Here is a 14571-nt window from a genome sequence, read left to right on the forward strand (position 1 = left end):
GATTAAAAGATCGCATTGGCCAAAATTTAAGTAGCACTAAAGTAAACAAAAATTAAAATTGTTGTAGAAATTGTACAAAACAATTTCAAAATATGTACTACACGTATATTGTCGTGGAAATGTAAAGGGAATCACATCAAATGAAATTCATCAATTACAAATAAACAGCTTTGTAAAGAATTTACGTTGTATAAAAATTGTTCGTATTCTTTCTCACAATATAAAATTTCGTAGATTTTAACTGTGTCAACAGAATCGAATTGTTGCATAAATGAAACAATTGTACGCCTCACTGTGTTTGTTAATAAATAAGCTCGTAATAAAAGAGAATCATATTAATCTGTAATGTAATAAATCTCTAGTCTCTGCGTCGTGAATAGAATATCGTTTTAATCCACACTCTCATGGTTTCTTTCATTCACAAAATTATGATATAAATATCATGAATACCGCGTATTAATCGAATACCAAAATAGTGTAATAAAATTCCAGACAAGAATTCAATAACCCAGCAGGGAGAACGCTTTAATCGCTCCATTTTTGTTGTGAAACTCTCCTACACAGCTGGATATTAATTGCCTAATAAAAGCAACGTTCCATAAAAAAATTTTATTAAATAAATAGCTAATAGGATACGTACGGTGGAAAATAATTTTTCTATAATAAATCTTTCCTAAGTTCAGAAAACATATACTTAGACTAAGAAATGAAAAATAATACGTCCATTAAAAAGTTAAGTATAATCCTAGGATTGATCAAAACTGCAATAACAACGGATTACTAATAACGCAATTAACATATAAAACATCTATATCGTAATAAGATTATCTTGTAAACTAAACAGATAAAAACACACAAAATTATCGTAATATCCAAAACGAAAGGATCCATCAAGAGTTTGAGTGACTTAATCGTTCAGCAAATGACAAGCCCAGATCCCGAAAACGAGGGGTTAACACCCTCTTTTTCGTGGCAGCTACAATGTCAACGTTAATACAAACGCACATAGTCGACTCGACATGGATGTTTACGTAGAACATTTTTAACGATTGTTCCAGGGAAGGGACGGCTCTACCCGGCCTACAGTTTGAGCGGCAGCGAGGGTGAGGAAAATTCGCCAAGCCTGCGAGGTCGTGCTCCCGCCTACCCTCAAAATAATCACCAGACCACGCAATCACACCTGAATCACTACAACGCCAGTCAGCATAAACAACGTGCCTATCAACAGCAACAGCAGCATCCCCTGTATCATATGCCCAGCACTGGTGCTGGACTTAGCGACACACCAACTTCCGGTAACGCGTCCGACGAAACCCTCACCGACAGTGACTTGATCACTGTTGCCCGTGACTCTGCTCTGCTCGTTCATAACGGTGAGTAACATTATTTGTTCCTCAATTCCTTCAAATAAAACAAATAAATTAGCGTTAGTTTATTAAAGAAGGACATAAGCGTTACTTAACGAAAACAGAAACGGGGATGGAAATTATAATATGAAATAATTAGACCTTTGATACTATTTGTTATCGCTTTGTTTAATATATTTGTAGGGATTTTACGGAAATCAGTCACTTTGATTACTTTGATTGACTGATACTTCTAGCGTTAAGAATCTCAAGCCTACAACGCACATTCTTAGTATAGTCGAAACATTTCATAATCTCAAGTAACCTGAACACGCGTGAAGCTTATCAGAAACGTATCTTTTCATAACGTTCCCACGCAATAACTCTATTTCTCATCCGATGGTACATCTATTGCATACATCACCTTATTTGATCCTCGTCTTTCACCGTGTAACAACATCCTTAAACGAAGTTGTCGTGTGAGTTTCGCGCTAAATGATCCGATTGACTCGTCTCGTGTCTTCCACGTGATAAATACCTTTCACGAGCAACTGTCCAGCAAAGACTTCGAATCCAGAGAGTTTCCAGGTGTTATACGAGACGAAGCTGGCGCAGGTTGGAGTAGACGTGGCTGTACCACGCTCGGTATACCTTCGAAGCGATACGTCATCCGTGACAAGCCGGTGTGCCGATAACCTCCGTCTCCGACAAACCCCCGTGTGTGGCCTCACACCTCATCGCGGCAACGACCATCCATCATGTTTGAGTAATGTAGGGACACGATTTCACGTTATTGCAAATGACCGACTCCGTCTACGTAGCAACGTACCTCTACTTCAGACCGATTACCATCCAAGAAACTGACCCTTTATTAGAGGCCATTATCGATCGCGCCCTGTGGCCCTGATTTTCAGCTGCGAGGTCAACGCGATCCACGTTCAAGGTGCATTATAATGTATTGGGTTGTTCGAAGAGTTTCTAACGAAATTTAAGGAAAGTTAATTTTAATAACTTAATTTTGTAGAAGTAGAATGTTATTAGTGGACTGCGAATGTTTATGAGATTTCAGTGAAATTTAAGTGAAGGCTAAATAGAAATTTGTTTCACTCGTTAATCATCATTGCAACCGCTTCACTGGCCATACTCTATATATTCATTTTTTATTTCTTCGTGGAAGTGAAGGACGAGTGATCGAAGACGTTATATCGTTGTTAATCCTAGCAGTTCGATACACATGACGCTACACTTGGTGTAACCACGAAGCGCACCCTATCGCGCATGACACGTTGCTTTCCACTGTCATGCTAATCCCTCGCAGGCGTAATTGCCGATTTATGCGCGGGAACATTGGTCTCGGAGCATAATGCGTACACAATGTGTCCCGGGGGTTTGGGATTACTTATCCCATGAAGAAGGAAATCGCACTGGTTTGATGGATGATGGAACCTTACGATCCCAATGTCTCGTCACTTTCTCATGAAACGTGGACGTACTTACTTAGTATAGAGTAGTCATGCTAGTGGAACGAAATTCGCCAGAAGCTCTTTATTTCCCTGGTTTCTGCACGAGGCTAGAGACAGAGTCATTGTGATTCAGCTGAAATCTTAATGGAGTATCGAGAACCGCGGAGGAACGTCTATTATGAACTCGCCTGTTTCCCATTACGGTCAATAAAAGGGGAGATTCAAAGCACATTTTTTTGCACCGCAGAGTGAGGCTAGAAGAAGACGAGGAAAGGGGGGAAAGAGAGAGAGAGAGAGAGAGAGGAAGGTTTACTAGGTACGCTGACGTGATTTTAGTCCGCGATCCATTCTCCGCAACGCGACGCGGGGAACACTTCCATTTAGATGCTCATCTCGCGGAAAAGATTTCACGAGGATATATTACCGTGACGTTATGTCTCCTTTCGTTCGAGGAAACCGGAACGAGATGCTATCTTTGAAATAAACGATCACGGTTAAATGCTTTGCTTGCAATACGAACCATTAACGCGCATCCACGCTAATATCCTGCCTCTAGTACGAGATGCAAGCAGCGACGGGATGTCTTCCTCTAATTAATTTAAGACAGACACTGGTTACAATATGCTCGCGTCGATCTGAATTCCAGTAATTTCTTAAAATACTCTGCAATCGTCAAGTACAGTCCAAATAAAATATTTTGACGTTCGAATAATCGTGTAACTCCCGTCAAATAATTTCTAGTTAGAAAATCGTATTAATACAATATTCAGAAATATTGGTAAATTTAATGAAATATTCGAAAACAATATCAAATTTAATAGAATATTTCGATTAGTAAGTAATGATTCTCAAATTACATTTTTCTATGCCCTGTGAATAAAAAATCATTGAGTCTATCAAAGAACAATATAAAGGAAGCTCGAGAAATTAAAAATTGATTAGCAAGCAAGTTTGTAAGATGTTCAATAAACGATAAAAGAGTGAAATTTTAATGGAATATAGGCGGAGTGAGGATTTCAATTTATCGTTGAACCAGCTGTTTTGTATCTATCTATAAATCTACACGCTTAGAGAATCTACGACATGTTTACTTACCAATGTTAATACGGACTACAGTGGCAGCGTTATCCGTGGCAAGTATTGCTACTAGCTGGGACCTCGTAGATTACTGCTTGTTCCGTTATTGTAAGGTATGTAATTACTACACCCACTATCATCAGCATGTGTATAATTACTACATGCACTATCATCAATGGATATCTAATTTCTACACGTACCCTTGCCAGTGGGTGTGAAATTACTAGATGTACGATCCAACCTGCCCCTCTCAACTAATACGTGTACTGTGGATTGTACAGTTGCGAAATGTACTTCTTAAAATGAAAGTTAACGACGCATCAGAAATCTTTCGACGTTCAAACGATCACCTGATTCCCGTCAAATGGTTTTGACTTTATGTATCAGCATAGTTCGCCAAGGATTGAATTTTGTAACGTTATTAGCATAAAGTAAAGATGAAACACTTGTTTCAGCGGTATTACTTCTTATTATATAATGAATACGACGCACCATGTGCGTCAATACCAGGCAAAGTGTTAAATAATACTTTAGTTTTTTAAAAGCTTCTTAAAACTTTTTACACATTTCTTATTTCCAAGGGTGTCGGAAGGTTTTAAATGCTTTATGTGCAACTTGTTGCTCGTTTGGAATAATCTCTTACCTACTATAAGACAAAAATTTAAGAAAGGAAATTTAAATACGGATTTGGAAATAATACGACTAATGACATTTATGTGAATAATTTAAAACAGAGAAATCCCCAAACTATTTGATAAAGCAAATATAATATTCGCGTGTTACTAAAAATTAGAGGTATTATCACAGATAGTAAAATCATACGATTCAGCGATGAGCAATTATTTCAATTCTGCGTGTAACTTTTGTAAATGTATAGTCTTTAATCGAGAATAACACACCATGTGATTGGCAGAAACTGTGAAACCCTTCGACACTCTGTTTCCTTGAATACCGATAGGTTGGTTTTTTACAGAGTTGCGCCAAGTTTTGACACAAACTATTCACTAATAGTCTGCGATATCTGAACGACTGGTATGTAACGTATAATGGCGGCGGAGAAAAGAGAAGTTCGCGGTGCAGTATACTCGTGGAATTCAAGGCAGCTGAAGGGGATGGTGGTTGAAATGTGGAATGTGTAGATGGGAATAGAACGGTACCAGTTTGTCCGTTCTTTTTCCGGACAAAAAAAAAAGAGTTTGTGAAATGAATGATAGGTGTCTCCAACTGCTTCTATATACAAATTTTTATTTTCACCATTAAGTCTAATAATTTTCACTGACAAGTTTATTTCCTTTATTCGTAAGTTTTTTATTTTATCCAAGATAATTATTTTAAACATATTCTTCCCCTTCGAGTATAATTACTTGCAAGTTTTTCTCTTTAGAAGAAGAGACGAGTGTCTCTTTCTTTACTTCGATATATTACTTAAAATATGAAAAGAGTATATTTGAGAGAAATCGTAGGAAAAAAGCTATAATATTTCCAACGTCAGTATTAAAAACTGTTATTACCGAAAAACGTTCGTCTTCCTATTATTTCAAATATGATGGCGGCTACAGCGTACATAAATTTCGACTCTCTCGATGGTCGACTCGACTCTTGACCCACGTAGCAACCTCTCGCACAGTAAAATCAATGGAGAAAATTCTAATTGCTCCCTTTCGCGGAGGGCTGCTGCCACTCGAGCAAGAGACAAGATAATCGTTTGCTCGAACGCGAGAACGCGACGAGGGGCTATAGATCAGAAGAAGCTTCCGGAATTAATGTTCAAAGAGAAGAAAGCAATATACCAGAGGGGCGGAGAGAGATTAATTATCTACGAGACGATAATTCGTAAAGAGGAACGCAGGCAAGGTGTGCCGGGGTTCGTGATAAAGCGCGGTTTTCCTTCGTGTTGGAACGGAGTCGAAGGTCGGAAACGACGTGGATTAGAGCCGCGCGACCGGAATTTCGCGGGGAAATCCATTCCTACGCCGGAACCATGACCGACCCCGAGCCCAGCTTTCAACCAGGACGAATGAATACCCGAAGAGAACACGAGGGAGGGGGATTACTTCCGTCTCATTAGCGTGGGCCACGATTCCACGCGGCGAGATCGAGGAATTCGTCACGCCTGCCGACCATACACACCCACGAAAATCCTAATTCATTTCACGACGAAAACCTCCAGTCTGATGATTAACCAGCCGATGATGACGGAAGCCGAATTTATCCGACGCTCCACGTCGCCAAATTACCCGGGCTGAGTCACTTCGGTTTTTGGTTCGCGCCATGTTGCATAATTTATAACTCTAATATGTCATATTGTAGCAGTGTTTATGAATAATGCAAGAAGTGAATCCCGAGAGGGAAAGATTTCTTGTTTTGTGATTCGGGATCATTAGTACATGTACATTGCCGTTTAAAAGTATACACATCTTGACCAATTTATGATAACAATACGCGAATATATATATGTATGTAATAACGTAAATCCTTAGTGTAAATCAGACGATCGACTCTAGAAAATCGAGTTTATTGTGGGAATAATTAAATTAAATACAATAACAGTTAATAACAAATCTACTGCAAATTTTACCTGTAAAATCGAGAATCGATTTTCTAGGTTCTAAATTACCATTTTTCTCTCGTGATCTATTCTATTCAATAAACGACTGCCGATAAAACAAAACAAAAGTAAAAATGTCGGTTTGAATTCTATGAAATTTACATATATATACGAATCAGTGAGAAAGTAAAGATCAGAACCAATACTTACTCTCTTCTTCTGGAATGAACGTATTATATCATATGAAATATTTATTTAAAATCATATCACGTTAAATACGTATCGTTCGGTTAGAAGTTTTAGGTTTTCTTATCATTCACGTCGAATTGCATGAAATGTAATACTCGTAAAAATAGCTGCCGTCTGGGTTGACCGTCATGAATCACGAACACTATCAAACTTGTACACGTAATTCGTTTCACGATTTCTGAAGGCGTACACTTTGTCAGCCTCCGGTAAATCAAAGAGTCACACACGTTCCGATCGAAAGGTTTCTCTTAAATTGAAAACGTCCGAGCCAGAAGTAAGATAAAATAAACAGGACGAATTCTGGGATCAGTACAGCCATACCACTTTTAGGATTTATTAAAGTATCGAATTACTTTAATATTTCTTGCAGACTAACTCTATTTTTGATGATACGTATATTCCAGCTATTCCTTTGAATTTGCCTCAATTAAAGTAGAAATATAGTTTAAATTAAACATTTTTGCAAATAAATTATTATTTATTATAATTTCTTACAAAATCTGTATTTAATCACTGTAAATGCAAACCTAACTATATTGTATAATAATCAATATTAGGGGATTGTAGAGGAATTTATTCTGGAAAAGGAATCATATCAAATGACTCGAATTTTCCCTCTATATCACATAGAATAACACATATATTAAACATATTTAATTGAATATTCAAAATTTCATCAGAGAACGATATTTGATATTTTACGTATACACCAATTTGTTATATCTTTTTCAAGCCAAATAATCTATTAATGACATGAATTACTTTCAATCGCATAATTGGTATCAGTTACTTATAAATTAATTGCACATTGAACATATTGGAAACTCTAAACCTCTGATTAGGATCTTAACAATGAGTGCATCATTAAATGATTACATTTATAATTACCAAGTTACGAAATTCGAATCCAATTCGAATCATATGATATTCAGTGGAAATTATATAATACATGTTTCCCACTCAACATTGTTTTCATAAAACTTGTTCTACTTTATTGTTTACGAGATGATAAATTATTAGAAAAAACCTGTTATTTTTCAAATATAGAAATACATACACTTAGAATTTCTATGCAAATTATAAACTTGGTTCGGTACAAAAATGTACAGATGCATAAATATGCAAAAATATATAAAATATCGAAAAAATATACGAAATATCGATCAAGTATATTTACTACGATTTTTAATAGATAAAACTCTACTTAAATTCTATTCTTTCAGCTGTCATAAAAATTCCCAATCTTGAGGAGAAAATGAAATTATCAATCGTTTAATAATTATCTTATCAAGTGGCAATATGACTTTATAAAATTAATAATTGATATTATTCGAATAGCCAATGGCTAAACTCCATGTGAATGGACAATACTCTTAGCGTGATAACCAAGTAATTTTGGATTAGAAGCATAAGGATATTACTGATAGGGTCTTCTGTATACCCTTATATATCCGATACCGGTTGTTAACGATATCCGAAGATCCTTTGTCGATGGCATTATGAGTACAGTTCGTTACACCTAAGGAGTCCGTGATTTATGTTTCAGAAGGCAAAAAACCTTTGTTGTCCGTGTAGCATGTTAAAAGAGCGAACCAGGGATATCGAATTTCGTCTTCGCCATTCAAAATTAACGAGCAGCTACCCTTTGGGAATCTTTGTAACAATCGGTACTGTTTCAACGAGTTACACAGGTATGCGCCCTTGTTAACAATCCGTTTGATCCTATTACAGACAGTTTCACACTGTGTTGAGCAATTTCTGCGACTCAAAAAAACCATTTCGCGTCCATCAATGTTTGTTACCGCAGAAAAAATCTTTTCATTGAAATAATTCCAAAATGTAACATCGCTTACTGACACTTTTTATTTTGGGTAAGGTTTGTGTCATGAATGATAAATAATACCAACCAAAGTATTATGTCAAAGTATTAAGTAGGTATTTATTACGATAAATGTACTGTTTGATATAGTGTGGCTTGAGATTATACAGAGTGTGGTTGAATAGGATATACATAAAAGTAAAATAATATTAAGAAACATTCCTAAAAAATTTTTCATTTCCGACTTAGTTTTCGAGAAAATCATGTTTGAAAATTTATCTATTTATATATTATTAATCAAGTATACTCAAACATAGTTAATTCTGGACTGGATAAGACTAAATAATCGTGGAATCAAATTTTCTGTTTCACGCGTGATTGTCAAGCAAACAGAGTTTAAACTTGTTTAGTCGATAATCACTCTAGTACATGCCTATGATAAATTTTCAAATTTATTTTTCTTGCAAACAAAATGTCTTGTGAAAAAAATTTATCCTGCATATTCGATTTACATTCACACACAGAGTGACCTAATGTCAATTATTTAATTACATGTTATTCGGCCGGACCCTGTATATTGGTGTTGAAGATACGCACAATTATACCAATTAATGAATCAAAATCCGAATTTATAGATTTTAAAGTTTATTCAAAAGACAAATATATTTATATATGGAATCAATCTTAATGCTAAAATCAAGAAAATAATTTTCATCGGCCTTTCAACCAAATATTTCACTGTGCGTTGCGATAAAAGTGCAGTTTCACCGCATTTTTGTGTAATGCGTATTAGATAATTACGTTTTCTTATTTCCAAATGCTTCTTTAAAATTAAGAAAATAATTTTGACCAGCTTTTTGGCTCAAATACTCCACTGCTTGAGTCGAGGAGACAATACAATATGACGAACAATAAAAGGACAATAAGAGGGGCATGAACCGTTCCGTATGAGCGGATCTCTTAGGTCCCAGACCGATATCGGACGATTCAGTTGCGTGCAGCAATGGAAGTTTCGATTCACTGTGGAATTCTGACGAGAAGGTAGTGAGTTGCGTGTAGGCGTTTCGTAGCACGATCGTCTCGAGAGAAGAACTTCCGTGGCGTCCCTTGACGAAGCCCCGAAGACGAACGCCACGGTGTATCCTGTCGATCGTTTGGGGGAAGTACGAGCGAGCGAGAGGGAGTTTCATTTAAGTTAGAAATTGCTTCTTCCGCAGCGATGATGGGCCGCAAATTGGGCGCGAAACTGAACGCGAGACGAGAAGAATGTAAGAGAGGGAGAGAGAGAGAGAGAGAGAACAGGAGACGTTAAGCAACGAAAGGAGACGTCAAATAATATATTGATTTTTGTTCACAAGTCGAAGATTACTCGGGTTTGAACAGCTGTCTTGGAAAACACGGATTGGAATTATCTTTGCTTCCAGATTTCCGAGAGTAATTCTTCGTGAAGAAGTAGATTTCGACAGATTGTGTATTGTTCAATTTTTAGTTTGAAATATTAGAAAGATTCTAATATAAAATGTTACGTAGCTAGAGTAAGGTAGGATTATTTGAGTCAGTTAAATTTCAAGATCTGGAATTTTATGCGAAATTTAAAGGTACAAAAATGCATAGAACATGAAGAAATATGTAAAATATTCAGAGTACAACACTCGTCATAATTTTTAATAGGTGAAATATATATATCTTGACTCTACTCCTTCACTTGTATTCATAAAAATATAAATCTCCATAAAAATCCACAGTCTAATAATGATGAAAGAACGAGGAAATATCTGAGGAAAGCTGTATTAAATAAGTAACAATAGATATAAATGGTATACATCCGTAATTATTATATTGCTATTATTACATTAACAGAAAAAACCATTTAAAGTGGATCTTTTGCAGAAAATTTCAAACAAAATATAAGTGGATTTCCATATACTTTTTGACGCCTTCAAGGTTGGAACGTGATCTTATTCACAACGTGGCACACAAAAGTGCTGGAAAAAAAGTTAATGAACTTAAGTATACATAGAAACCCAGCTTACAAAGCTTTCTAAATTATTCCTCTGTCTCTGTTACTTTTTCCTCGACTTTTATTCCCCTTTTTGTAGAACCGTCTACTTACATAGTTTAACTTACGAAGATTAAAAGATAAAAGTATTGTTTCGTAGGCTTAGCGATCCGTATTTTCACATAAATGTCACTTTAACTAAGCCATCATACAAAACTTACGGTAAATTTAACGTCAACATGGTGGCAAGAATGAAATCGTATACAGGATGTTCCAGTAACCGTGGCACAATTAACAGATGGAAAATTTTTTCTGAAAGAATAAATCGAAAATGTAGAATAAAATTTGTTCATACGGCACTACGTATTCGATAAAATCGAATTTAAAGATTTGTTTGACGTACATGTAATTAGCTAATTATCGACGGGCTATGAAAAAATATTCAACAGTGGGTTGTTCTACATGCGGAAACTAGTCGAAAATGTGGATTAACATTTTCACGTTTATGGCCTCGTTTTCAAGGAAATGCAGTCTGAAACGTATACATAATACATTTTCAAACTTCATTTTCTCGAGAACGAAACGTCACATGAAGAAACATTACTCTTCATTTTTTATTTATTTTCTTTTTTTGCCTTGCTGCTTGTTCCGTGGTTACTGAAACATCCCATAGACATGGTGATTTTAAATAAGTTTTTACATATCTCTTTAGTTTGGCACTTGTTCGATAAATTGTCCACATTCCACATTCAATAAACCAAATCGTATCAGGGTAATAGGATTAACCCGATATACGGATTAGCCTACTTTCTCTCTTAGACATATAAGCTAAGAGCAGCTTCAAACCGCTTACAAACTACTTGTTATATTCCTGTCAAGATCATGACACAAACTTAGATTATCCTGGAACTACACGCAACTCGTTACGCTTTCGGTGATACTATCGCCCGCATTCAATGTACCCCGATACTCTCGCGTTTTCGGCGATCTCCGTCGTTAATTAAGCCATGTATTTCATACCACGTTGATAGGTCGCGGTTAAATCTCATCGCATGATACTAAAAAGTAGTAAAAAGAAGAGGAAGTTATAGACAAAGTTGAAGTTTAAATGATCATTTCTTTTAATTTGACTCAGAGCAATGTGATTTAAATTTGTTACAAATTTTGTTTTTGTGTCTTCTACTGCAACTTATTTGAACATAATACTTAAATTACATTCAATTAAATTTATGATATCAAATATGATATAGTACTTAATAAATAACAAAAGGTGCATTAATGTTTTGAGCTCATCTGATTGATCTGTTGCTTCAGTAGTAAGATAAAATTAAAAAAAAAGAAGACCAACAAATAGTTGAAAGTAGACAAACTTAAAACTCTATCTCTATTCGAACATTTTTGTTTCTATTTAGTACTAGTTTGCGAAGCAATTCGAAGTAAACTGCTTTCTCTCAACATGAAAACGAAGTTCACTAATCTAAAACAAAGATCATCCAAAAAATTCGATTACTGCACACTGCTTTTTATCGACGTAATTTGAATGTTCGTGAAGAGGTCATTTTGCAGTGGCTGATTTAATATTCGATTACACAAGGGTTACGAGAGTTTGAAGCTTCGTCTTGCCCTTTCCCATCTGAACGATCAAACTACCTTACCCGAGATATTTGGGATGGCCACGAAAAGCGATTCTCCCCAGCCGACGTCGTATTGTGTTATGCGTTCACCATAGAGAATTCTTCTTTGGGTGTACGATCGGCAATAATCAGCTATCAGTCCGTAGAACTAGCAGCCAACTATTCTCGTTACACCTGATAATCCGTTTTCAAAGGTTTCGATACCGTATCGAACTGTATCGTTACTGTGCAACAAGATGTAATAGCAATTATGGTGTTTTGGAGATTAGGTCGTCCTTTGGAGTTACCAAATGTCTTTCATTCTTTTTTATGGTTTGCAAATTGGGTTATTAAGTGCTGGTGAACGTATTTCTTAAAAATAACAAAAATTATATTACGAAGAGTTTATACAAATACTATGATATATCGTATATAAATATTATACAAAGAAAAATCTGCAATATATTATAATATGCAAATATTATGTAGGATAATTGTTGAGGTTGACTAATAGAGAAACGAGTAGATGAATTTGCAATAGAAAAATATATTGAAATAAGTATAGGTATAAGTATAAGTACAGATATAGCGTATACTGATCCAGATCCTCACTCTTACATTGTCTCAATACAATAGGAAGAAGGTATGATAGAGAGCACGTTCATATATTTATAGCAAAGAATATTAATAAAAAGTTAACCTTGGTATGTAGCTCTAGCTGAAAGTTACAAGAAACAGCAATAGAAATCCACTTATAGCTCTTTTGTTTCTAGATCTTGTAACCCAAAACAAAATTTATATTCAAATTTATATTCAAAACAATAATTTGGACATCTCTTTATTTAAAATTTTTTCACTAAATTCTATTCTCTTCGTAACAGCGGTTTCCAGGGCACGGATATACAAAAGAAAAGGTATAAGTTTTTCTTGAAGTAATTAATTCAATAATCTATCTTTCTTTAGAAGGCTTATATCTTTGCCACGGAGATAAGTGACTAATTCGTACAAGTTCGATATCTCATTGAACCGATTGGGCGTATAAACGCGATGTTCATTCAAAATTATAACGATCTAAGAGATTGAAATTCATTTTTCCTAAAATCATGATTTTTGGATTACGTTATTGTTACAGCGAAGAAACGGGCACACGATACTAAAAAGACAATACATGAATTGACATATTACAATTTCTACTCTACAATTGCATTATATGATAATAAAATAACTTAAACTTCCGTGGAACATCGTTGTGAGATTCGTACACTGTGCAAACCGACTCTTGCTTAATCAGAAAAAGGGATGTAGTAGTGGAAAATAGAAAGACAGGAAGGAAACAGAGAGAAGACAGATTTGCGAGTCTATCGAAAATTCTCGTTGGCGAATCCGGCTGTGTGGAGCCCTTGAGACAACGCGGCCAAGATTACTCTGTCTTCGAGTAAGCGCAGAGTCGACGAAGGGTTACCCGTATTTAATTAAACTGTTACTTCGCATTGATTGCCAAACTTGGGGCCCGGGGCCGCTGCAGGGAAGATTATCGAAGTTCTGCGCGCTCCCACTTCGGCCATATCGAGAGGCTGCTAAGCAATCTTGCGAACTTCCAGTCGTGTGATAGCGCTAGCCTTCTTTGGTAACCTCGTTTTATTACCACCAACTAATATATCTATTCATATCGTCACGTCGTTCCGATAAAAAATATTCGAATAAAAGAAAATGAAATTGAAAAAGCTCTATGAGAGTGTGTATACCCTTGTTCAGAGGTATTAGGCTACTTGTCTCGTATCGTATGATAGAAGGTGATCACTGATCTAGATTGCTAGAGAAACAATTAATTAACCGATTGAAATTTTGTACTTGTATTTAGAGTAATTTTTCAAAATATAATAGGAAAAGGTATGAATATTTTGCGAGAATTTTAGGGTAAAATGATAAATCAATAGTTGTAATGTTCACAGTTGTATAATTTTTTGGTCTAACCATTGTTAAATACAAATGACACGCGAATAGGTTGTCAATGTTACGATAAAATATCGAAATGTACGAGTCACGGTCGAGTAAGCAGTATCTTCTTCGTAACATTCCTCGGTTCTTCTTCCTTTTCTTCCTAACACGCGCGATACGCTCAGCTGCTAGTGTCACGAGCAACTTCTTTACTCTTGGGAGTTTCCGTACGGCTGATTTCGATTTTCGATGAAACTTCACTGCTCCCGACTTCTTCTATTCGTACACTATTGCTCTCTCACCAATACTGGGGAATCTTCTTTGCTTGTTTACGAATTACCAGGCTCATTTCCATCCGTTTGTCCTTCGAAACTTGATTTCCACGTTGAGAGGACGAACTTTTACTGTTTATGCATATCCGGATGAAAGTGGATGCGTGATGATGCAGTCTGAGTGACCTATATCTTTGATGCATTTTATCTTTTGGAAATGAGATCTTAATAATTTGAAAGATACTTC

The 14571-nt window shown here is 35.8% G+C and overlaps 1 protein-coding gene across 7 annotated transcripts in view; it reads left to right on the plus strand.

Annotated features, from left to right (window-relative positions):
- Positions 1-14571, plus strand: part of LOC117206289 (teneurin-m) — a 652575-nt gene that overhangs the window by 317938 nt on the left and 320066 nt on the right. For all 7 annotated transcript variants that reach the window (XM_033445485.1, XM_033445490.1, XM_033445492.1 and 4 more), the window contains exon 3: positions 1059-1373. In XM_033445485.1, coding sequence (XP_033301376.1) covers positions 1059-1373 — 315 coding nt within the window. The remainder of the gene's footprint in view (positions 1-1058; positions 1374-14571) is intronic.

This window comes from Bombus bifarius, unplaced genomic scaffold, assembly GCF_011952205.1.
Source record: "Bombus bifarius isolate JDL3187 unplaced genomic scaffold, Bbif_JDL3187 scf7180000008000, whole genome shotgun sequence".
Lineage (NCBI taxonomy): Eukaryota > Metazoa > Arthropoda > Insecta > Hymenoptera > Apidae > Bombus > Bombus bifarius.